Raw genomic sequence first — 27,270 nt, 5'->3', positions numbered from 1 at the left:
TTCTGTTAATCGGTGGGCCTACTTCCTCTGGTGAAAACAAAACCTTCTAAGATGGTTTTATGCCTGAGAAATACATTTAAAACTATTTGAGATGAAACTTAACAGTGTACTTCTTTGAAGCTAGCCCCTAAAACGTGCCCAAGGTTTTACCTGGAGGAGTCCTTAATTTGATGTACCAATAAAAACAGTCCTGTTTTTCATGCAGCTAATTTTTAATGCCAAATTTAAGCAGTAGTGCTGTTACCAAACCATGTCTCTGATGCTTCGAAAAGCCAAAACTCAAAATGTCATGGTTTGGAGTAATAAAAGGTTGATTAATCAAGAAGGCACCAACCAAGATGGTGGGAGACCTAGTGGTGCCTCCGATCCATCTTGCTCGCTAGACAGGGCCAAGAGGTTTTAAGTTTTAAGGGCTAGGGGAAACAGATATGCAGAAGTGCCGGTGGGGCAAGTTTTAATTAGAGGACCTTGGAACTTGGCCATTTATGATAAAGGGGTATGAACACTGGCTCTTCTGGGACAGTTGGATGCGTGGCTTCTGAAAGGGTTCCGGAGTTCAAGTTCCGGTGTGTACTGGTCCTTTGGTTCCATGGGGTTGTGGGGTGTGATACTTTAGTTCCGGGTACAGCTGGAGGCCAGAGTTCTCTCCTCTGCCCATGCTTCAGCTGCATGACTTGTGGTTTCGGTCTCTTGTCTCAGAAAAACAATTCAGCACCTTGTCAAACAGCATAGGACCATTTTGAGCTGGTTCTGCAGTTACAGTGCCTTTATTCATCCCAAGCTACAAGCTCTTTAGGTCCTTCTGATGATGTAATCATGTCATAATGTGCATTTCTTGGATCTTTCTACTTCCTCTGACATTGAGAAGGGGAAATATTACCAGCTGTTAGCTTTCAGCTCTGGGCTTGCAGTCTTACTGTGCCCTGCTGTTGCTCTCTTAACAGACCAAATGAGCCTGAAAACATTTTATCAGAGACTGAAAGTAAAGTGTACTTGCATCAGAAAGGCATTGAGAAAGGCAAGTTTAGATTTGTTTTAACAAGATGGCAGAGGGAAGATAACCTTCTTCTGGCTCCATAGACTAAACTGTTAGAGGACCCAGGCCAGAGAATAACTCAGGGCCAAGTACAGCATGCCTGGGGATCAACAAATATTTATATTGTCCTTCAGAAGGCAGATTTGTCACAAATGATTTTCTAATATTCTGCAGAGAGACTACATAACCTTCAAACAAAAACTCTCAAATTAATGATTTTGTTAACCTTGTTAGTACTTTCTGAGTTACAACTACTTGTTTTTTATTGTTACTACCTATAATTATGAAATACTGTATTTACATCAGGAATCAGCAAACTTTTTCTTAAAAGGACCAGATTATAAATATTATAGGCTTTTTAGATACTTATATAACCATTTCAGATATAAAACCTTAGCTTGTAAGCTGTGGTTTACCATCCTCTGGTCGTTATGATCACCTGGCAAGTCTTGTCTGTTAGCACTCTCCCTGCACACATACTTGCTTCTACAATTATTTATCCTCTACTCTTTGCCTGACATGAAGAATGTAAATAGAAATGTAAAGAAGTTCCTTTGCTAAAAGATCTCACATAAGTACAAATTGGTGGTTACAAAATAATCATAGGGATTTAAAATACAACACAGGGAATATAGTCAGTGAGATTCTAATAACTGTGTATGTTGCCAGGTGGGTACTAGACTTACCGAGAGGATCACTTTGTAAATTATATAAATGTCTAGCCATTATGCTGTACACCTGAAACTAATGTAATATTTAATGTCAGCTGTAATTGATTAGGGCATTATTTTTCAAGCAATGTTGCAGAGCATTGCAGAGCAAACTACATATCTATGTTTGTTATAGCAAAGAAAAATTAACACTTCTATTTTATCAAGTCCATAATTTCAAATTTTACATTACAAAATTAATACCTCTATCAAAACAATTATCTGAATTAAAATCTTATTAATTTAAAACTTTAGTGTTTTCTCCCTTTTCTTAAATTAACTTGAGATAATTTGTCCGGGTGTAGTATTTTATAAAAACATAAATAGAGAATAAAACTGATGCAATCCAGTTTTGGATAGAAAAATGTAGTGAAAAACAGTAATGCCTCATTACAATATCTGGTTCACTAACGTGTACGTCCTAAGTGTTGTCCTAAGTGTAGATGTGACAAAGAACAAATAGTTGTATAGAGGTTTCCTGTTTATATAATACACTCTGAGACCAGATATTAGATAAGTAATCCTTTGTGATTATAATCTCTGTGTATTCTGATGTTGATTCCCTCTAAGTTAGTCATTGTTCTGAATATTTTGGGCCTATTAGTAAGAAAAGATATTTCTGAGGATATTTCAACTAAAGTAATTAAGAAAACAATACACCCCATGATAAAATATAATCTTTAAAATGCATATTTCTTTGAAGACCAATGAGTTTTTTAAAGAAATCTCAAAAGTTTTTGATTTGAAGTTGATGGGGGTGGGGTAAACCTTTCAAAAATTTTATTTTTCTTTTGTTGTAATCACTGTGTATTTCAGCAATTGGTTATTATTATCTCAGTTTCTATGGAGCTCACATTTGAAGTAGGTGGGAAGTCAGAAGTACTATATAGAATTTACCTTAAATTACTTGTTAATTTTGGCTTTCTTTAAACTGAAATATTTATGTTGACATAGCAATATATGTCATTTACACTCTGTATATGTATATACAAGAGAATTCTTTGGAGGTGATGGGGTTCAGGGCAGGCTGACCCAAAATATGACATTTAACATTTTGAATTAAAGTTACTTGAGAAATAGCCAGTGTAAAAACACTCTGACCTTCTTTTATCCCCGCTGAAAGAAGAAAATAAATCTCCCATATGACGGTAGCCACCCTATTCCAGGAGGATAGGAGGCATCCTTATTGCCAGAGATATGGAATTCAAGGCCAGAAAAGCTGGATAAATAGATGTTGTTAGTTCTTGATTAATTTCCTACCCTAAGCAAAATCCTTTGTTTTGTTAAATCTTCACAAATGGTATTTCTTTCACTTCATTCAATCCAGATATTCTAGATTTCTTTATAAATATATTAGATAGAAACAAACCATGTATGGATCATAAAAAGAAATGTTTGTTTTAATATTAAATTTCAGTTTCATCTTTTGCCCTCCCTAAATAAATTCAGAACATACTTAATCTATTGTTTATCTCTTCCATCTTTCAAAAAATAATTCAATATCTCTTGGCCAAAATTACACACAGACACACACACAGGCATATGTATATATGTATATTTCACAAAATTAATTATATTGTTCCTTACAGCAAGTACATTGAGTTCATAGCTAAAACTAAACATTGTAGCTGTTCACTTGAATACTGTTCTATAACTTGTAAAGGTTGTAAATGTTTCAGTCTCTCCTAAATTATTGTCTGCCACAGAAAGAGCAGCACACCTTAATTGGAGGCTGATGGTGGAGGTATTTGCATCCCCACATCTCTAATCCCCTGGGACAACAGCTTTAGAAACTAGCCACAAGTTGCACAGACAGAGGTAATACAGTTAACAAGAAAAAGGCTTACTTATTCTGCAATGATAGAAATAGTGATGTGGCACAATTGTCTATTAAACTAAAAAAGTATTTTTAATATTAAGTTTGTATTTTTTTATCTATCACTAGAGACCCCTAAATCCTGAATCGTATTTGATACATGTGGGCCACTTTATATACATATCAGACTGTTGAAACACTTTGCTGTTGTTATTTCCATGACTCTGCATTAACCAGTTTTTATTAATATAGTATAACTAAACTTTTATTCTTTATAACTAGCTTTTTAAAAAATTTACTTTTAATCCCATGTAGACATAGAAAATACTAGCATCTAAGGATATTAGAGGTGTGGAAAGGTCAGGAAAATTAGTTACATAAAGTGGCAGTAAAATAGAATTCCTTTGAGATTAACCAAAAACACAGGCCACTTTGTGAGTTGAGAACAAACAAGACCATTTCTTTCTTTCCACTTTCGGTCTAAATTCCCTGTCATGTCCAGTCAGTGTTAATCTATCAGTAGCATAATATAATTAAACATGATTTTTTTTTTTTCAGTGGAGGTAAAAAAAAATGAATGTACTTTAGAAAGGGTGACTTTGATAGGGCAGTTTTTTGTCATTCACAGGTTATATGTTATGAATCGTAATATTACTTTGAATATAAATAAACACAAATACTCCTGTGTCTGCCCTTCCACTAATTTAGGTATTCATTCATTGAATGCCTGCTCCATGCTAAGCAGAAAGATATACTACCAACCTTTAGGACTTTAAAGTCTCTTTGGGAAGTTAATTTAATTAGCAATTATAATTCAATGTAGTTTGTTTAACCTAACTCTTCTGTTGGTTCAGTAGCTTGATTTATTTCAATAAAAAGATGAGTGTGAATTATAGACAACATTACTATATTATACACTTAAAAATTAATAGGAGACTAGATCTTATTGTTCTCATCACAAAATAGAAATGATGTAACGTGTTAGAGGTATTAGCCAATGCTAGGTGGGAATCATATTGCAATATATAGATGTAGCATATCGACATGTTGTACACCTTAAACTTGTATATTATATGTCAGTGGTATCTCAAAGATAAATTTTTTAAAAGATGAGTGTTTATTTGTGTAATTACATCTATTCCTTTAATGATCTGAGGTTACAAAAGTCAGTGATCTTTTATAGTAAGAGCAACCCGTAATCTATTGGGTCTCTATTTGTATAGGGGTTGTCTTTTACTTTGTTCATTTCAGTCTGGCTTGTGAACAAAATCGGGACACTCACATTGTTACCTCAGGGAGTAATTTTCTCCAGCTAAACTATTATGTTTGCACTCTTCTGCATTAGGCTTATTAAGGGATACTAATAAAATTAATCTAGGCAATAATTTTAAAATACAGCATTTAAATGTATATGCTGTTTTCTTAATTCCTTTGGAAATGGGACAGTAACTTTTTAACAGTAATTTGTATTTTGATCACTAGATGGCACTAAGCGCCTAAGTATAGCTAAGGAAAAATAGTTTTTTTCTCAGCAGTTGTTCCTAACTACAGAAGCTTAAGTATGTAAATGTTTTCAGCATTAGGTACTATAAATCTTTTGTTATCCAACTCACAAAATTCTTATTGCTATAAAAACTTTGCTTTTCTAGGTAAAATAATCTCACATATGACTTTTAGGTATAATAAATTCTGAGTCACAGCCTCTGCCATTACTTTGATAGTCACTCATCAAACTGTTTTCTTCCTAGCAACTTACTTGTATTATTTTCTCTTTCTTATTTAGCCCTATCTTACTTGTGCCCTCTTTTCCCTGAAAAACAGAAGATATATTTAAATATTTTTAAGCTTTGGGGATAAAAAGCTTTAAAAAATTACATAGCATCACATTACATAGCTATGCATTACATAGCTTCTGGGATATTGAGGGATCCCAGAGTTTTACACAAAATGTCCCAGTAGGACAAAATACAAGAAGAGCACAACTCTTTTTGTTCTTGGTCTCCCAATGTCTGAATATTATTCTCATAGTATAACATTCTGTTATTTTTTTGGTCTAATTATGATCGATTCCTACAACATACTATTTTTCTGAAGAAAGATGCTCTAAGTTGCAAATAACTGGTAAACTTAATGTTTAAGCTATCATTAAATTGAGTTAGTTTGCATGACCAGACGAAGTTCAGAGTTTGCGTGATACTTTGAACAGTTAATTCAGTTTCTTAATCAGAGACCCAGTGATGTCATCAGCCAAAGGTTCTTTTCAGATTTCCACTCAGTCATCATTGATATGTCAGAGTTGCACTTCATGTTGAAGTTAGCTGCCACAGTTCTAGGTAGAACATGTAGCCATAGCAAAGTCCAGAATAGAAGGGATGGGTGGTATACAGGATTCCAGTGGTCCCCAGCAGAGTTCTCAAGTCTCACTGGCCATGCCTGGCTCTCTTACAGGGTCCTAAACAACTTACTGACAGGGGAAGGAATTGCCATCATAGGTTAGACCTACGGAAACCTACGCCCTCCCTGTGTGCCCAGCCCCTCGGCAGAGGATGAAACCTCAAACAAAATAAGAGTACTTTCCAACAGAGGAGACGGGGAGTGGATTCGGGCAGGCAGATGATAGTATTTGCTACCATTTCTGGTTTTGTTGTGTTTTTTTGTTTTGTTTTGTTTTTTGCTTAGAGACTCTTTTTTCCTGTCCTGATATTCTTGAAATGTAGCCTTCATTTCTGCTATTTCAAGTATATGACAGCATACAGAGTTGCATGTGTAGCCCAAATCTATTGCAGTTTATCATTCAGTATAATCTCATTCACCTCTTGTTTTGTTAATGCATTTTTTTTTCTTTTATAGCAGTTAAAGAAAGTAAGAACTTGGGTTCTCTCTATTAGTGCTGTCATACCCAGAGAACAGCATCTCTAAAATGCTTCATGAATCTAGTAGTATTTCAGCCACATCTGCAATTGTCTGCTAAATACCCACAACTTTTAAGGCACCGTTTCAAGCATTGTGAGTGCATCTGACCAGGACAACAGCTCAGATGACCCGTTGGACTCTCTAAACACCCAAAGGGGCAGAGCCAGCAGCCCCAGCTCAGTGATTCAGGTCCTTCAGTTTTCCTTGTCCACTACCGTGCCTTCTGGCCTTTCTGGCTTGTTCTTCCTGTCTCAGCACCTCTCAGAGACTGTAATAGACTGACCCTTCTCGTCTGAGTTTCATATGAAACAATACTACTGTGACTCTGAGGAACCCAGCTCCCTTCTTGGCTGCTTCATGCCAAAGATGCGTTCATGGTGCATTATCTGCATATTTATTTTTTTGTTATCTGTATTCAGCAAATAGTTGTTGAGTGATTGAAAGAATATCAATCAATCGATATTTAAAACTGCAGTAAGATTATCTCTGATTTGAGAATGCCGATTATATTGTTTGTTATGTTTTAACAGTTTATCAGTTCTTGTCAAATAGCCAACACATATTCTCAACTACATTTTCAATTATTAGTTTTTAAGTAAAGGATAAGAAGTACTCTTAAGAAGCAATACTGATTGCTAGATTGTTTTTATTTATAGTTTTGAGAGAGGGTAACTTGTTTGAGAATACACTGAGTCCAAAATGAAAAAAAAAAAAAATCTCCTCGATGTTTTTATTTTTCAGAAAACTGTGGAATGTATTTTCCAGAAATAAAAAGAGATCCAGGCAGGTATTTATACAGATGTCCTGAATCCGTAAAAAAGTGGCTTCGACAGCTAAAGAATGCTGGGAAAATTCTTCTGTTAATCACTAGTTCTCACAGTGATTACTGTAGACTTCTCTGTAAACATATCCTTGGGTAAGTAATGAGACATTCCATTTTCTTGGTTTTACCAATAGCAAATTAGACCAGTGCTTTTTAAAAAAGGCTCCACCATGACCATATTATATTAAATAATGCTGAGTGACAAGTGGTCGTTTCTCATAACATCCCTCAACATCTGCTGATCCCAACAAACCCCTAGTACATTTTAGCAAAGCAACATTACCGGGGTTCATCATGCTCGTAGCTTACTGATCCGGGCTTTAGATTTTCTGAAGAGAAAACACATGTCCTTCCAGCTGTCTTCCATGAATCTGGTTTCTCAGTTTGGGATGGCTATTGAGGGATACTAAGTTGCAGCTTGTACTTACTGACAGATAACGAGTGTAACTTCTCTGTAGCCTTTTCAGTGTGTATCCTTGTCCTTCACCATTGAGCACAGCCAGGGATGGGATTGACATCTGTGAAAATTGAGGCACTATAAATGCATAGACTTGAAAATAAAACAGACATGGTTCAAGCCCTGCCTTGCAACTTACTGTGTGACCTGGGGCAGGTTTTATAACCTCACTAAGCCTCCATTCCGTCACCTTAAAAGTGGGCCAATAATACCTCATAGATATGAAGAGGAGTTTCAATAGCATAATACAGGTAAAGTATTAGGCAGAGTAGTTGGTTATTTTCAGTAAGTGTTAATACTTATGTATGTCATTCTTCTGGGCAATACCAGAGATTATCCAAGGTCCAAGCAAGATTCTAAAATGGGCTACTAGATCCCTCATGACATTTCCTCAGATTTCAGCAAGTACTGAATTGCTTTGCATATGAAGCAAGTTTTAGCTTTAAACTGACCCCTGGTTACATGTTTCTCAGCACATGTAGATTTAAATTGGTCGATGGTATACTTACAGTCTGAGTGGATGCTTTGTTTTCTGAATAATACATAGGCTTGCGATCCTTGAAGTGAATTAAAGCTTGAAGTCTTGGATGCCTTGAAAGGTGCCTTTTACAGAGAGCTTTGCTCTCCTGGTGGTGGAACCATACTTCAGAATAAAAACTCTGGAATCTTAATCTCTTTTTCATTAGCATAGATAACCAAAGTTTTTCCTGCCTGTCACAATTTCTCTTTAATACAGTTTTGGTTTGTAAAAGTATTCAGATATGTTGGGTAAATATCGTCTCCCCAATACAATCGCGAAGCCCTTGGGAACAAGGACTACCATTTCTTTACCATCTCAAATAATCCTAAATATAGTATTAAATACAAACTAAAAAACAATTTACTGTTGTTATCTAAAAATTGACCCTTTATAAAACTACCCCGATTTTCAAAATAAAGTATCTTCTTCACATTTTGCATACTTTCTGAAAGATGTCACCAGACTTGATATAATGCTAGGTTTCCATAGAACCCATGTGACACACAGAATTACTAATATCTCTTCAAGCTAACCAATCCAGAGAAATTTGAGGACTCAAATAGGAAGACATAGCTTGTGACTATTTCTAGCTGTAAGAAACTATTGAATTAACTTACTATTACCATATTGAGAAGGCTTAGCACCTAGAGTTAATGAGTTAATGTGCTCTTACTTTTCTTATATTTATACTTCAAGGTGTTGTCAAGAATATTAGTGCTAAACTACCTTCTGTTTCCAGGTTCACCTTAAAATGTATAGAAAGCATGTAAAAAGGTAATCCAAAGATAAGGAATGATGCTATCTATGGTCAAGTAGGTAGGCAAACATTAAGTTCTGTTTTTTATAGACCGTTTCTAATTCCTTAAATAAATTTATGGAAAATGTGTTACTTTTTAGGAATGATTTTGCCGATCTTTTTGACATTGTGATTACAAATGCACTGAAGCCTGGTTTCTTCTCCCATTTACCAAGTCAGAGACCTTTCCGGACACTAGGTAAACTACGTTTTGCTTTTGTCTTCTATTTAGGATTTGTTCATTCAGTTATTCAATAAATAATCTGCTGGGTAACAACCATGTGTTAGGTGCAACAAAAGATAAAAGAGACCCTATGTCTTTCTCTTTGTGGGAGAGAAAGAAGATAATAAACCTATGTTTGTATTAAATTTTGCTCTACTACATTGTATCATAATCATTTGTTTCTCAGTCTCTCCCTGACTATAAAAATGAAAGGCATGGAGTTTACCTTAGATTTTAGGGCCTGCATAAATGCTTCATTAAATACTTGAGGGATGAATTAATTGTAATGTCTGAATTTTCTAGAACAAAGGTGCCTGCGGAATACATGAGGATCATAAAAGACAAAGCAGTCCTCTCTGGGGAGCAATCTCAGCCTTCAAGGAGGGTGGTTAGAATTGTCACACATGTAGAAGAGGCTGATGAAGAGGTGGAATGAAAAGAGTGCACACATTTTTCAGATGAAAAAGAATGGGAATAGCAGGAAGGGTGGAAAAAGGGAAGGAATTAAGAAGTACAAATTGCCAATTATAAAAACAGTCACAGGGATGTAAAGTACAGCATAGGGAATATAGTCAATAATATTGTAATAACTATGTGTGGTGTCATATGGGTACTAGATTTATGGGGGATAACTCCGTAAGTTACATAAATGTCTAATCACTGTGTTGTACACCTGAAACTAATATAATATTGTATGTCAATGGCAATTGAAATTTTTTTTAACTTTTAAATAATAAAATAAAGCTGTTATATCACCTTAAAAGTTATCAAATAGAATTTAAACTCTATAACAGTTTAGTAGCCACCGTGATCCATTTCAAAAGACTGATGAACAACTAGTTCAGAACGGTCAGAAATTTTTGCTTTTTTTTTTTTTTCCTTGAAGTTATTTTCCTTTCTACTTTTACCACAGTTATTTTTTAACTTTTAGTCATTAGGCTATAAGTTTTGAGGAATAATTTGAACATCATATAGAACATTGGTACAGAAAATTATTCTGAATATCTATGTTCATAGGAAGATGTTTTTCAATTAATGTATTCTACTCAGCTTTTAAGAGTGCTTTAAATCAAAATTATGACAAAGTTTAAGTTTAGGAAAGTAATACTGGTTTGCATTTTTCATAAGATAGTCCTTTTTTATCAATGAATTTGAGAGCGATTGCAAAGATAATAAACTTCATAAAATGAAGTTCAAAATGAATTCTAAAGTTCACCTTCTTTTCTTTATCCACTGATGACCTGTTTGTTCTTCATATATATGGAGGACAATTAACAGCACTGATTTGGTTATTATATAAAGATGTCACAGGGATTTGGCTGGGGCTCCAGGGTGGAACTAACAGATTATGGGTGTCCTCACGGATGCCAGAGAAAATTTTCTTTTGTGCTATAGTTGTATCTTGTTGGTGACAGTTGCGTGAGCCATATTCAGGTCCAGGAATCCAAATTTAGAGATGGTCCATGGGGCTGTTGTCTTACCCTCTGTCTTCTAGGCCCAATTCGAAGTCCTAATGTAAGCTGTGGAGTTTGGTTAATAATAACAACACTTACCAGCTATGAGACCTTGGGCAAAATACCTTCCCTGAGCCTTATTTTCTCTAATTAACTGAGTTGTCGTGAATATCAAATAATATATACATCCTCTATTATCAGCATCCCCCACCAGAGTAGTACATGTGTTTCAGTTGATGGACCTACATTGACATATCAGTATCACCCATTATGGGAGAGGCTATGCATGTGCAGGGGCAGGGGGTATAGGGGAAATCACTGTACCTTCCTCTAAATTTTGCTGTGAACCTAAGACTGCTCTAAAAAAATGTTTAATTGTATATAAAATATTCAAATAATTTATTTTTCATGTTTTTATTTTAAAAATGTGTAATAATTATTATTTATGTATCCGTGACGTGTTTGTAATAGTTGATGCTCACTGAATGCTAGCTCCCGGCCCCACGTGGTTCATTCTCATACATGTCTCACAGCCATTACTGAGTGTAGTCTACTCAACTGGGTGTTCTCACTAAACTAAAAAGTATATGATTGTCAAACTGTTTTCAGAGAATGACGAGGAGCAGGAGCCACTGCCATCTCTGGATAAACCTGGCTGGTACTCCCAAGGGAACGCTGTCCACTTGTACGAACTTCTGAAGAAAATGACTGGCAAACCTGAACCCAAGGTATTTTCTAATTGAGGCGGAGTCCTGGGTGCCTACTTGCAGACATAAACCATTATAAACTAAAACCATAATGTATTCAGCTTAATTATCTGTGGGGAAAATATCTGCCTCTGCCTATATCAGTTTCTTCTCTTACCTCTTCTGCTTAAATAAGCCTTTCCTTTGTTGATGTAGTCTGGGTCTTTATCTGTAACAGAAAAGAGCATAGATTCCAAGAAGGAGCCACAGATCTAGGAGATATACTGGATTAGTATGTGGGATACCTGAGTAATGATGTCCTGATAACAATCTATCCAAAAAGTTTTTATATATATAAAATAACTGAAATTATACTGCAGATGATAGTCTAAAGACACACTTGCTTTTGACATCTGGTCACATTGTTGATGTTGGACATTGGTACATTTTTAACAGCAGGACCTTTCATCTAAAAAATCTGCTGGGAGCCCTGCGAGCAGAAGAGATCAGTGGGTAACTGAGTCCTACTCCATTGGCTCCCATGGTGCCACAGCCCCCGGGGAACTCCTGAGGTGTTTAGTGGACAGAGCATCCTGACTTGCATTTTCTCGTTCATATTCCTTTAACCTTGTTTTCTCATCTGTAAAAGGGGTGTGGACTAGATTAGTGGGGCTTTGCCTCAGAATACCTGGGGAGCTTCTCGGAGTCTACCTGCCCAACCCCACTCTCAGAGATTCTGTTTCAGCAGGTCTGGGTGGGACCCAGAAACTCTTTGGTAAAGTGTTGTGATGTGCCCTCCTGCTGATCTAACTCACTGTAGCAAGTCATCTCTAATATCTCACCCTGTTCTTCAAGTCTAGGGGCAGGTCTAAGTGTAAACATATGGACTCTTTCACTCCTTCAGAAAATTGAATAAAATCACTTATTTTCTGCTTTTCTTGTACCTGCAAATGTATTATATAATTTCTTAAAGTAAACATGGCACCCTGCAATCCCAGTGGGGCCAGTCAGCAGCCCCCTGTGAAGTTATTCAAGGAAGTGTAATATGCCTTACTACAATACCTGCCTTACTTCTGCCTTTCATGAAATGAACACCACTCTCTTTCACAGTTCTCATGCCTCAAACAGAATTTGCTCTTTGACTTACAGGTTGTTTACTTTGGTGACAGCATGCATTCAGATATTTACCCAGCCCGTCATTATAGTAATTGGGAGACAGTCCTCATCCTGGAAGAGCTCAAAGGGGAAAGAGACGTGAAACCTGAGGAATCAGAGCCTCTAGAGAAGAGAGGAAAATACGAGGTAAGGGTTCTCTTTAGCTCTTTCTTTGAAAGAAAAACCTTTATGTTTGATGTATGTTAGAAAGTGTTTGTATAAAGAATGATGAAATCTGTTGACAGTTATTGTGATCTTCTTTCCATCTCAGCTCTATAGTTGATCTCATTGATAATTTTTAATTGATACCAAGATAACATCTGTCTTCCTTGCCCTCTGCGTTCATTCAGTGCTGTGGCACCATGGATGTTTTTCGGCTGATGCTGAACAGCCAGATCCTGACTCACTACACTCATACTGTCTCTTATGCTTGGCCATGAAAACTCTCCTGCTCTCTCTTCACGGGTCTGACGTAACTAAATTGGTCTGACGTAACTAAATTGCTCCTTTAAACTTATTCCTGAGCCCCCAGATTGAATGTAGGTGAAGACTTGAGGTAAAGAAAAGTAAAACATGTCATAAATCTAGAAAGGGAAAATAAGTGTTTGTTTAAAAGCCAGAAGAAGCAGAAAAGAAAGATCAGAAAATAAAATGCATTTTTCTAAATTCATTCCAGTGGACCAATTACAAAGAAGGAAAATTTCAAATCAAAAACAATTATCATATCAAAAACTACCAATAAAAATGAATAAACTATCAAGCCACAGAAAGACATGGAAAAACCTTAAGTACGTATTAAGTGAAAGAAGCCAATCTGAAAAGGCTACGTACTGTATGATTCCAACCATATGACAGTCTGGAAAAGACAAAACTATAGAGAGTAAAAAGACTAGTGGGTACCAGGGGTTCAGGGGAAGGGGGCATGAATAAATGGAAGATGGAATTTTTATGATGGTAAAACTATTCTTTCTGATATTGTAATGGTGGGTACATGACATTATGATTTTGTCAAAACCCATAAAACTGTACGACATAAAATGTGAACCCTAATGTAAACTACAGACTTTCATCAATAATAATGTATCAGTATTGGTTAATCAGTTGTAACAAATTTACCACACCAATTAATACAAGATATTAATAATGGAGAGAGAATGGTGGGGATGCAGGAGGGGGATATATATATATATATATATAATATACACATTTATATAAGAGTTTTTTGAATTTTCTGCTCTATCTGTAAACCTAAAGCTGATCTGCTCTATCTGTAAACCTAAAGCTGATCTTTAAAAAAAGTCTATTATTAAAAGAAAAAAATAACTAAGCAATCAGGTTTCTTTGAGGTTTCCATTGAGTAACATTTAGTCTTCAACCTGACATTATTGTAAGTTCTTTGGACAATTTCAGTTAAGAAGAGCTTTAAAACAACCTTTCAGAAGGTGGGCCTTCCAACTGGAGTGACTTTCAAAAAAGATTTCACTAAAGAGAGATTTGGTTTCTTCAAAATGATTTGAGAATGCAGGTATGATAATAAAATGAAAAATCAGTGGGAAAGTTTCCTCTAGCAATATGTACACAGTAACCCCATCCTTCTTCCATGGACCCCCTTTTCTCTTTTTAATTAGTTACAAACACATAATAGTTAATAATTGGCTCCTGGACAGAAAATGGTGAGTCAACAGCTTGAATGTTTTAGTTCCCAAGTTAGAATTGAAATAAATGATGTTCCTTTCTCATCAAACTCCACCTCCCCAACCCACCCCTGCTCTATCAAACATGGACAAGGAAGCAAAGACTAGGAGGGTTTGGCCAAGTGACAGAATAAGGCCTAAGGATCCAGCTTTAGCCCTGAACTCTTAACATCTCTCATACTATGGAGGTTCCAGGAAAAGTGGAATTGTAGAAGATGGAGTCCCCTCTTCTGTTGGGGTCCAAAGCATATATTTTGCTGTGGGATTCCCAATCGTGTCCCACACATTATGTTGAAAAAGCAAAGTATCCTCATACTATGTGACTTCAAAATTATCCTGGTCAGACCGACTGCCATTATGTCTCTGTGGTTTGTTTTTGAGGCAGTATTTGAATTGATGTGCCCATCCTTAGCAGATGTTTCAGGCCAACTTAGTTGCTAAAGGAAAACTCTCAATCATGCATCTTTCTGCTTATGCTTAAAGGCATATATGCATAATTTTAAAATAATTCTGTGTGTTTTTAAAAAATTGTCTTTGACCTAAACCTAAAACCACAACTTTTAAAAATGAGACTGCTTTCATATTTAAGTTCAGGTCTGTTCCTCTGCACAGCACACTTCTGTCGGCACACCAAAGTCAGGTGTAAGTTCAGCACGCCAGGAGAATTCAGGTTCTCTCCTGTTTCTCTGTGGAAGAGACAAGAATGCAAACATCTTCAGTTGCTACAGAGGAGGGAAACAGTCCATAAAGAGGACTAAACAGAAAGCCTTGTGTGGGCATTCTTCTGCTTATTTTGTGATTATTCAGAAAGATGGAGTGTAGTTTTTTTAACCAAATGTCAAACACAGAACATGTGTCATGTACAGTCTGTTGGTGAGTACAAAGCCTGAATGCAAAGGGATTTAATTACATATTTGTGGTTACTTGATTCAGTGTAAGTGAACTTTAAACAATATAATGGGAAACCAAATTAACCAAGTCATTTCAGGATTGATGAAGTGAACCAGAACGTTTACATTTCCCACATTCTGTGGACATTCTTGTTTCACTTAGACTTGAATTCAATTTCTCACATATTTAAAGCAATTTCCATTCTAGGTGAAACCATCTGGAACATAAAGATCATTTTCACCTCCCTTCATTTGTGACAGGTATCTCAAGGACAGAGAACATCTCAAAGGGCACTTGAAAGGCTTATATAAGAGACTTTCTGAAATCTTAATGTATCTATTGATAACTTACTCTATTGGAGCATGACAGATAAACAAAAATCACCCATTTGAATTATTCAAGTAAGCCTACTTATGGAGACTAAGGAAAAATAATTTGTTTCCATTGATTTTTGTTTCCAGAAATAAAAGTCATTTCATTAATCTTGTCATTATTGGGACAGTCTTCATTTCATAAGACTACCCTCCATAGGAAAAAGAAAAGGAGCTCTCCTCTTTAGCTTCCTTCAGTATTCTCAGGGTTTTTAGAATAACATGCTATGAAATTTAGTTGCCAAAATAATTCATTTTAATGATGAAAATTCTCAGCAAAAAAGAGGGAGCCAGCCTGTAATTAGAGAAAGGCTATCCACAAAAAAACCCAGTGGGAGTGTAATCTATAAGGTAATATTTAATGTAAAGCCATATTTAATGGAGACACATAGCCTTTAAGGTTCTTAGCTAGACCAAAGATACCTGTTATGAATTATATCATGTAACAGGGAGCTGGCCAACACCACAAGAAAAGAAAAAGAAATATGGAATTAGAGTTAGAAGAAAAGACACCAAGTTGTGATTATTTTGGAGTTATATGATCATTAGCATAGAAAGCCATCGGAAATAAACAAAAGGTAAAAACTTCTAGTTGTGAAATAAGTCATGCAGATGTAACATACAGCGTGGCGACTGTAGTAAATAATACTGTATTATATATTGAAAAAAGTTCTCATCACAAAAAAATTTGTAACTGTGTGGCAATAGGTGTTAACTAGACTTATTGTGGTGAACATTTCACAATATATGCAAATATCCAATAATTACATGGTATTACCTGAAATTAATGTTATCTGTCAATTATTCCTCAATTAGAAACAATTCTGAACACAAATAAATAGATGGAGAGATATACCATATTTATGAAGACATGATTTAAAATTATACTGTTACATATTTTCCTTAAATTTATTTATAAAATTAGTGTAATGTTATGGAAAATCCCAGAAAGATTTTGGGTGGAACTTCACAAAGTGCATTTAGATAAAAAACTGAAGGCCCAAAAATAGCTAAGACAATTATGTAAAAAAGGATAATGAAAGGAAAGAATCTCACTCTCTCAGATACTAATCATGTTAGGAAGTTACAGTAATTTTTTAAAATATAATACTGGTGACAAAATATATATAAAATGTTAGTGAACAGAGGGAAAAAAATACAGACATATGCCCCTGTATCACATTCCAAGTTACCATGAAAATGTGATATATGATAGAAGATTTATCAATCATCAGAAAAGATAGACAATTCAGTAAATGAACACGTAGTTTCTGTGTGGAGAAAAATAAGATGAGTTCCTTTTTCACTAATTCCGAATGGATTATGGAAAGTAAAATTTTATCTGTATAATTAAGTGAAGAAAATTTATGAAAACATTCATGTGACCTTAGGACAAGGAAGGATTTCTCAAATTAGGACCCAAAAGAGCAACAATAAGTAGAAAAGTTGATGACTTTGCATCAATATTAAATAGTTTTGTTCAAGATACCTGGAATACTGTTAACCAGTGAGAAAAGTGTTTTGCAGCATCCATCTAGATGGAACCTTATAAAATTGCCATTTTTTGTATGACAAGAATAGTTCAAAATCAGCACTTTCATGTGGTTCAACCTAATAAAAACCAACAGTGATTTTATATCTAGCACATAAGAAATGGAACATTCAGATAGGAAACTGGACAAGAGGTATCAGGCAGTAGACTAAAGAAAAAAGCTTATGTATGAGAGGAGATGCCCATCCTCACTAGTAATCCATGAAGTGCCAGTTAAAACAGTGGTGTTATCTATACTTCCTTAAAGCAATCAAGTTAATAAAACTGTCTGGGTTTTTTAATTGGTTACTAATAAAATAGTCTGAGATACATTTGTATGAGTTAACTTAAAAAAACAAACTGGAACCAATATTCGCTAAAGCTTCACTTCATTGCATTTCATAGTTCTGTGAGATATTTTCAACTGGTTATGTTTTTTTCTCAGGGTTCTTTTACAGATAAGCCTTGTCAATAAAACTAAATTATAAGTTAAGTAGAAGAAACTGATTATATTCAGGGGTTTTGTTTCTATTTTGTTTTTTTGTTTTTATCTTGAAACCTTTCCATTTTGGTCAGAGGTCATGGTATTAGACACACATATATATACACACATAAACATTTTTTTTCATTTTCAAGACTAAATGAATCATTATTCATAAAGATATAGAGATCTATATGTAACTTAGCTTACGTATATATGTCCTATATATGTCCTTAATTAAATCCACTCACACTGAGATTGAGAGGCAAGATTGGTAGCTCTGTGTGTCTATACACACACACATTTCAGAATAATACTCAAAATTTTTATTGCACATATCAGACATAGGTAAGAGCTTACTGGATTAGCAGAGATGTCTTAATAAGGCCACTTATTATTACAAAGCCAGTCGAACACCATTCTGTTGTTCAACATATACCTGTACTGAGTTTTTAATTTGTGTAAGCCTCTTTGCTAGGAGTATTGGGGACTTACCATTGAGTCAGACACAGTTCCTTTTTACAGAATGTATTATAATATGAGGATAGAGGGAGTAGGGAACTTGAATATAGAAATAAAGTATAAATTCCTGGACAGGGTACAAGTTATTAAAGAATTTTAAATAACGCAGGGTGGATACTTCATCAAGGAGAATTAGGGAAAACCTCACAAAGAATGTAGAATTTGAGATAAACATTGAAGAACAGGTACATTTTCAAATGATAGAAATAACATTCTTGGTTCAGGAAATAACACGAATAAGTGTACAGAGATTGTAATGTACAGACTACAGTGCAGTCTTGATCATGTGCAGATTTGTCAGCCAGAGGAACCACTAACAATTTTTGAACGTAGAGTAACAATGTTGAAATTTTCGTGTAACAGCTGTGTAGAGGGTGAAGGGGATGCTGTGGGAAGCTGTTTCAGCAGCCCATATTATAGGTAACACAAACATGAACAAGTGGATAGTAATGAGAAAGAAAGAGAATTTGCAGGTAGGTGTTCTAGAGGCACAAATGATGAACCTGGTACTGGTGGTAGGGGTTGAGACTTACAACATAGCTGGTTTTCAAGCATAGGCAATTGGAAATGATAGGTTTTATTCATATAAATAGGGAAGTCAAGGAAAACTGCTTTTGTGAGGAGGGAGATATGATTGATTTAATGTTGAATCCTATTTCTTTGAAATATTTGGAGGATGAGATCAAACTGGCTTTTGGGAGATAGATTAGTTAGAATTAGGAAAACTAGGACATAATGAATGTCTAAGGGAGAGAGATTACAGAGAGAGCAGAAGAGAGGATAGAAACTTGGTGAGAACACTTACCATTAAAGGATGATACCTATAATATATAAAGCTCTAACAAAAATAGAAGTGTTTCTTATTGATGTGTTCAGAAAATGGCATGATTCTTTTGATTAGCGCACGCGTGCGTGTGTATGGGTGTGTAATTAAAACCCCCAACATTAGAATGAACAAAGATTGGCATCTTTCTTAGTCCACTTGGGCTGCTATGCCATCAACTGGCTGGCTTATAAATAGCAAACATTTATTTCTCACAGTTCTAGAGGCTGAGAAGTCCAAGATCATGGTGCTGGTCAATTTGGTATCTGATGAGGACCTGCTTCCTCTCAGTCCACTGTCTTCTCACGGTACCCTTACATGCCAGAGGGGAAAGCTAGCTTTCTGGTGTCACTTTTATAAAGGCACTAATCCCATTCAGGAGGGTTCTACCCTCACAATCTAAGCACCTCCAAAGACCCTACCTCCTAATATCACCTTGGAGGTGAAGAATTCAACATACGACTTTTGGGAGACATAAACATGTAGATCATAGCAGTATCCATACTTCATTGAACCAGAAAGGGTAAATATGTCTTATTTTCCTTTTCTCATAGGAATAGAGAGGAGCCTAGATTCAACCACTCACTTAAAAACTATTATCTATATATAGTTTGTGAGTCATGATTCATTTCTTCTGATTCATTATTTTAGAAAAGATAATGAACTACGTAAAGAAATTTATCTTGTAAACTGTTCTTTAGACCTTAAGAAGATATATTGAAATACACCTTAAATGTATACACAGGAACATGGATATTCATATTCTATGCTGCTCTTAAATATCTTTGGTGAAATCCAAATCAATTCATGCTGAGTGATTTCCAAACACCATCTTCTGAAAACATATATTCATCTTGATTCATAAAGTGAGTTTCAGCACTTCATGGAATTATGAATCTAGAGGCTAATTTGTGACTGTGCTGCTCTAAAATGAAATTTTCATCAGAACAGGATAAGAGATTGTAAAATCCAGATTACATGGATATGATAGGATTTTTTTTTAAGTTCTTAATTTTATGTCATATCCATAAAACACTATGAAGTATTTATTGAATGAGTCTTTTATTTAGTCTACCATTTTTATGTGCCTCCCCTGTCCTAGGCACTAAAGCCTTAGGATTACACTAATACATAAGAAAGTTCCTAATATTATGTAGTTAATAATCCGTCAAGGGTAAAAAGTAAATAGCATGATAAATGTGAGATAGTATGAGATAATATATTAGGGACAAACTCGGGATATAGGAAATTAGAGGAAACCTAATCCAATCTGAGTGTGGAGGTCAAGGAAAACATCCTGGTTGGCATCCAGGCCGGATCCCTAAGGATGAGAAGGGGTTCCCACACAAAGCCGAGGAGGCTACCTTAAAGGACTTCTAAGCTTTGTTTTACTTGTTATGTAGTATATAGTTTGGTTAAGGTAAACAACTGAAATTCTTACAGATTTTTTTTTATTGTGACTTATTACTTAGTGGAGGAAAATACTTATGAGATTGAACATTAATAATGATTTTTCATTGTTCTATTCTCTTGTTTCAGGGACAGAAGACAAAGCCTCTAAATTCATCATCTAAAAAATGGGGCTCTTTTTTTATCGATTCTGTTTCGAGACTGGAAAATACAGAAGACTCCTTGGTTTATACATGGTCTTGTAAGAGAATCAGTACTTACAGCACTATTGCAATTCCAAGTATTGAAGCAATAGCAGGTAAGGGAGAAAATATTTATAAAGCTTTACCTGTTACTGGATAATAATGACCTTAAATACTAGAAATTTTGCATTTAAAAGAAAAAAATCTCTCCATGACACTTTTCTTAGGAAATATCTATATATGACAATCTAGGTAATTAGGACATGCCCATCTCCTGGGACCAACTACAAAAGCTGGACTTTTTTTTTTTTTTTTTTTTTTTTTAAGTCTGCTTGGAGTCATAGGATAAAAGTAGGGGAAAATTACCAAGACAAGATGCTAAGGAGGCCAAGTAAGGTGTGCCTGAGTTTGGGGGCTGCTTTTCTCCCTGGTGTTTGCTGACTCAAGAGCAAGCACCAAAGAAAGGGAGTAGGTCTTTGAGTAGCTTCATGAGCCTACGGGGATGGAAGTAGAGGGCCTGGTGGACTCTCTCAGTCAATCTGTGTTGAGACCCCAACGGAGTTTACCATAGGGTAAGGATGAACTTGAAATAGGACTGAAGCTCAGCTTGAAATCATACGAATCCCGAAAATTGGATTTAGAAGATTCTAGATTGGTAGTCCTGCAGGGCACCTGGTAGAAACCAGTGAATATTCTTTTGAGGAATATTAACATTCTAGGACTCAGATTATTTCTGAAAACAATTAATATAAGGTTCAGCATGTAATGAAAACTAGCCAGGCACACAAGGAAATGAGACTGCACAAACAGAAATAACCAAGGTTATTTCTTACAACTTACTGTGGTCAAGTACAGAAAAGAAAGGAATGAGAACTTTGGTAGAGACATCAAAATTAAGAATTTAATGGATGGGTTTAACAGGAGATTAAACATAGCTGAAAAGTAAATGAGTGCACTGGAAAATAGATCAAAAGATTTTTAGACAGATAAAAATTGAGGAAATGTATCTCCAGAAGCCCTATGCTAAAGTAAATGCTAACAGCTCTTGTTCTTCATGAAAAAGTAAGAATGATGCCTCTTGGAAGACTGGAGATGCACGAAGGACTGTATAGCAACAAAAGGATAGATATGTGAAGATTAAAATGAATATTTACTGTTGGAAACAATAAAAAGAAATGAAGTCCTCTGGGGTTTAAATACAGAATATAAAAACATGACAACAATGTCATATAAATCCCAAAGGGAAGACAGCTAGAGTTAAAGTGTTTTAAATTCTTATATGGTAAAAGATAAGTCAGAAATGCATGTTGTAATCAAAAGAACTTTAATGATATACAATACATATACATGCTGAGCTAATAATATAAAATAACTTTAGAATCCAAAAGAAAATAAGGGAAAAAAAGAGAATAAGCAAGACAAATGAAGAGCATTCAGTAAAATGATAAATTTAAACCTGAGTAATTACAATAAATGTAGGTAGCTAAATATTCTCATTTAAAGCCTGAATGAATAACAAAACCCAACTATGGGCTATTCATAAGAGACATCTCTAAAACATAAGGACACTGAAAGTTTGGATATCAAAAGATTTAGGAGAGATACCATGCTAACAACTTTAACCAAAAGAAAGTGTTCACTAAATTATAATGTGAAACAAAGTAGACATTAAGGGAAATATCTATTAACATGAAAGAGAATCACTTCGTAATAACAAATTCTGTGTTCAGAAATATGTAACTGGAAGTCTGGAGTATTCCCCAGGACCCTTCTCCTCTCTCAGGTCATATATATTCATCCCTCCGTTTTCTCAATACCAAGAAACTACTGAAAAATCCACTCTGCTTTACAGAGGTTTGTGCTTCTGCTTGCTTCTTAGTTTCCTAAAGTTCCCTTCAGAATTTGGGAAGGGGCTTGAGTAGAAAACCAGCAGAGTCCATTTCTCCACCCCTTCCTTTATAGAGCTTTTTTAGCCCCTCAGTTTTTCTTTGCAGCTCTTCAAGGCTGACGAAAGCTCTACTGGTTTTTCTGCCACTTGTAACTGTCCCTGCCCCCAGCCAGACTTCAAGTGCCTAAGAGAAAGAGCTGTGGCAGAATGTCAGCTCACATCTCCACTTATTACTCATTCTCAGGAATTGTGTTCTCAGGTCTTGGTTGCCTTTTCAGTTCTCCAATGACTCACTCTGATGTTTATATTTTTATCCAGCTTTGCTAGTTGTCTCAGTTCCAGTTTAGAAGTAGTAAATATACTTAAGTTTTTTGACCTCAGATTCTTCTTTAAATTGAGGAGAATAATACCAGCCTGCATTTCCTCCTTCACAGGAGGAATGTGAGAGAAAATAAAGCAAAATATTTATCTGAATTAATGGTAGGATCATGATGATGATGATGATGACCCTAAGATATGTACGACCTTCCCAAAGGTCCATCTTCTATGCCAGTATACAAATCCCATATGTCAGTATATTTTACTCATTGAAATAATATCTCATTTTCATTGGTTTCGAAAGAATGGTTTATTTTTCATTGTCCCATGCTTATATGCACAAAATTTTTAAAAGATAACCTAAATATATTTCTTCCTTTCACAGATGACTTTTCTGTTAAAGAAATGGACCTTGTAACTTGAAGGGATTAACTTATTTTCAATTTTTATATTTCATTGTTCCTTTCTTTTATTTTAGAGTGATTCAAATTTACAGTGAGAGAGTAGGGTAGTGTGGTAATGGAAGTTACTGAGTTATTCTGAAGTACCTGGATAAAACCATTCAGTAGGCTATGGTTGTGAAATAGTAAGAAAGTCAAAGAAAAGTAAATCTCCATCATTCTAAGATTTAACTATTTCTCCCAAGAATTGAAAAATAACCCCCTCTTCATCTTCTGTGGTAATCACCTCTTCTTACAGAGGATAATAGACATAACATCATTGCCCTCTCATTTCATTTTCCAAGTATCAATTTTTGTGGGGGTGGGGGAAGAATGAGAGAGTTGGTATGTCATTTTCAATTGTTGATTTTGATGTCCAAGATACTTCCTCAAAAAGCAAATTGTTACTTAGTCAGTCTCGAAGTTAGCACTATGATCTAAGCACTCATTGCTATGATCACATGCTCAGAAAGTTATATCTCACACAGAACTTCAAATTGATTATTTCAATAAAGTTGGATACTACTGTATAATTTACCTCCACTTAAGAAAAATGGCTGGAAGAAAAATAATAGGATGGCCATGCATTAGACATGTTGAAGATAGAATCTTTATATAAATGTTGTCCTGTTAATATCTTTTTTAAAAAAAAGTCCCAAGAGGAGTTGTTTCTGTCTGTTATGTTATTATACATTGAACTTACCATTTAAGAATATTTGTTCATTTAGGTTCACTTCATTTAATTGTTTTTAATATGATTGTTATTATAGTATATTTAGTATAGAGAGTTAATAGAGCATTGTTGGGGTAAACAAGAAACTGGTTCTTTGTGTATCTTTCTTTCTCTTTTCTTCCAAATGGTCAGCACCCAACAATGACTTTCCTGTAACAGAGATGTAAATGTTTTCTTGCAGAATCACCAGTCTAGAGACCCTTGTTTTAACAGAAGTCATCTGATCTCAGTTTAGCTATTCCATACTGAGATTTCTTAATAGAGTAGACCTTTTCTGCTACCTGAAAGAGAGAATAAAATGTTTGTTTCAAATGAGATAGGAGGCGAAAAACAAACCTGATACTCTCCCTTCACCTCTTATAACCTTTTTGTATTCATGTAATATTTTTTTAAAACTTTCTCTAGCATCAGAAAGGCAGTGTTCTTTCTTCCCAATCTCTAGCACTAGTTTTCTCCCTATAAGAATTAACTGCTTGGGCATTCTGGCATTTAATATAAAGCATAATTTTTATGCTAGTGTCTTGTAAATACTCAGTACTACTAAATGATGTTTTACCTAGGAAATTCGTGAAATAAGGATTACTGCCCTGTATCTATCTGCATGTGTAATAAATATCATAACATGACATATAACATTTCAATTGTAATATTTCTGGTAATGTTTCCTTGAAGAAATTTGGGAAGAAATTATCTGAAGACTAGCTTATGAGAGACTTATATAAAGTTATCACAGTGTCCCACCATCAATAAAGTATGCATTTTATGTGCCCTCCCCTTATGGCTGTGTCTGTGTGTGTGTGTATTTGTGTAATGTATATCATACGAGGAAAGTTGCCACATTGTGCATACTAGAATCTTTATTTAGCTGGGCATTAAAAATTATCCTTAGTAATTCTTTTATTACTAAGGGCTATGAAGATTATTAGTTCTCATTTACCAATTACATGATCCTCAGAGTAGGGCCTGAGAGACTTTTAAATTAAAAAAAAAAAAAGTGTTAACTTTTGTGTGTGGAGGGTAAACTAAATGCAAAAATTAAACTAGTTTGAGTTCTGAAGATGATTTACAATATCTCTAAATATAAGTTGACTTTAATATTATTGTAAATTTTATAGGGAAAAATATCTATACTCTTCATCCTAGGTACAACCTATTCAGGTGACAAACGAAATATTAAAATTATGAAACTAAAAAAATAAGTTTTATTATCAATGACCATCACATTTTGATGTTTATATTTATGAAAGGCCTTTTAAGATCTGCAGAATAATCAAATTGTTTTGGTTTTTTTCCAGAATTGCCCCTGGACTACAAGTTTACAAGATTCTCTTCAAACAATTCAAAAATGGCTGGCTACTATCCAAACCCTCCATTGGTTTTATCAAATGTTGAAACGCGGACAACAAAATAACTTTTCTTTACTCCAAAAGGAAGTAAAGAACCATATGCACAGCAAATGTACTGTAAAAATTAAAAAAAAAATTTAAATAGTATAAAATGCTTTATAGGAACAAATTCTTAATGAAAATTGACCAAGAAATTGATGTTTTTTAGTAGGTCACCTTTCTATATAGATCATCTTGATGCCCAACAGCTCTCATTATATTAAAATCTCAATATCTGGAACTGAAAAGAACCTTATTAATTTTGTATATACCAATAATTCTGAGATTAGAATTCATCTGGGGAGATATATATATACAGACACACACATACATACACACACATATTTACGCTATGGTTCTAAAAGCGTGGTCCCAAACCACCAGCATAGCATCACCTGAGAACTTGATAGAAATGCCAATTTGCAGGTCCCACCCCAGATCTACAGAATTAGAAATTCTGGAAACAGGGCCCAGGAACCTGTGTTTAATAATAGTGTGATTCACACTATTATTTATTAATTTATAAATAAATTCGTACTATTTAATAATAGTGTGAATTATTACTGGCTAGACCATAACCTCCAGAGACTGGTTGAAATGGACTCGGGTATAGATTAACCTTGACAAACATCTTTTATGTGCCTCAGGAAAACATAGCCAGAATTAGGGACAACTGATCTACACCAGCTCTTTCAATTTATACCCAAGAACACTGAATCTGGTGAGATTAAATGATTATTCCAAGCTATCAGGTTTTATGCTATTCTTGTGTTTTCCAAAACAAGGAAATAAAAGAGACATGATTTCTTCTAAGACCACACAGCCAGTATGGGACAGAGATGATACCAGAAGCCAACTATTTCAGCCTCCAGTGTTACCTGTTAGGTTCTCCCTTAATGTTAAAGGCCATTTAATTCATTTTCATTCACTTTAAAGTATGTGTTCTCAATGGGACAAACATTGGTTCTTGGGGTGAAAAAAATATTAGACAATGCAATGGACAGTCGCCCTCCAAAGTTAAACATTACCCAATAAAAATCTTATTCCTTAGTATTAATTTTTCTCATTAAAGACAAATATAAAGTTAAATTTATTAATTAAATTTGAGTTATATTTAATTTTTCTTCATGGGAAGGGGATGATAATGAAAAAAAAGGTTGAGAAAAACTGGTTTAAGAGTTTTTATACATATACTGCAATACAGGATTACTGTGTTCTTTGTGTGCTATATATGGTCATATTAGTAGCTATTTGTTGCAAGATGTTAGGAGCCAGGTAATGTTTACAATATAAATTCTGGCTACTCTTTATATTGTGATTTCATTCTGTTTATCATGGACAATATCAGAAAACATACTGGTCACTATCAATATCATTACTTGGACTATAGCAGAGAACTTAGCATGTTGATGCATGCAATGAAAAGATAAATATTTTGTTAAAATTTTTAAATCCTCAAGTAATCCCAAATATAATGTGGGGACAGGTATCTCAGGGTGTGTAAGCAGTTACTGAAATTATTTTCTCAAAGTCAGTTGCTCTCTGCTATCTACTAATAAGTATATGGTAATGTGAAATTGATTTCCAGAATCATTGGAATATGATAACAAGCACACACGGTCAAGCTTAAGACTAAATGATATATGCTGTCTTGTGTATACTTTCAATATACATTTGATTTCTTTTAAAAATAAAGCTATTTTTTCTTACACATTTATTTTTTCAATGGCAAAGAATAATCATCTTTAAATTCTTATAAACTGCTGTTGTTAGTATGAAAAATGAGAACCCCAAAATAAGAAGTTCATTGCACTTTTTGGCCACTAAAGAATGAAAAAAGTTCACTCAAGTCAAAAGTGCTAGTTTTACTTTTATTAGTACCTACATAAAGAATCTGAGCAAGTTACCTTCCTAATTTGACCTCATTTTTTTCATTCTTGTCAAGAGGGTTTGTTTCCAAGTTTCTTCTACCTTTCTAACAGAGATAGCCTAATAATGTTGTTTTTCTGTTG

The 27,270-nt window shown here is 34.8% G+C and overlaps 1 protein-coding gene across 2 annotated transcripts in view; it reads left to right on the top strand.

The window, feature by feature from the left end:
• NT5DC1 (5'-nucleotidase domain containing 1) overlaps nt 1-26,969 on the top strand; it is a 112,253-nt gene extending 85,284 nt beyond the window's left edge. For both annotated transcript variants that reach the window (XM_023533377.1, XM_011364781.2), the window contains 6 exons: nt 7,217-7,391; nt 9,173-9,270; nt 11,358-11,476; nt 12,584-12,736; nt 20,442-20,610; nt 25,169-26,969. In XM_023533377.1, coding sequence (XP_023389145.1) covers nt 7,217-7,391; nt 9,173-9,270; nt 11,358-11,476; nt 12,584-12,736; nt 20,442-20,610; nt 25,169-25,284 — 830 coding nt within the window. In that variant the 3' untranslated portion in view covers nt 25,285-26,969. The remainder of the gene's footprint in view (nt 1-7,216; nt 7,392-9,172; nt 9,271-11,357; nt 11,477-12,583; nt 12,737-20,441; nt 20,611-25,168) is intronic.
• The last annotated feature ends 301 nt before the right edge of the window (nt 26,970-27,270 follow it).

The sequence above is a fragment of the Pteropus vampyrus genome, unplaced genomic scaffold (genome assembly GCF_000151845.1).
Source record: "Pteropus vampyrus isolate Shadow unplaced genomic scaffold, Pvam_2.0 Scaffold101, whole genome shotgun sequence".
Taxonomy (NCBI): domain Eukaryota; kingdom Metazoa; phylum Chordata; class Mammalia; order Chiroptera; family Pteropodidae; genus Pteropus; species Pteropus vampyrus.
The sequence above is the reverse complement of the archived record's forward strand: the minus strand, read 5'-3'. Positions and strand labels throughout refer to the sequence as shown.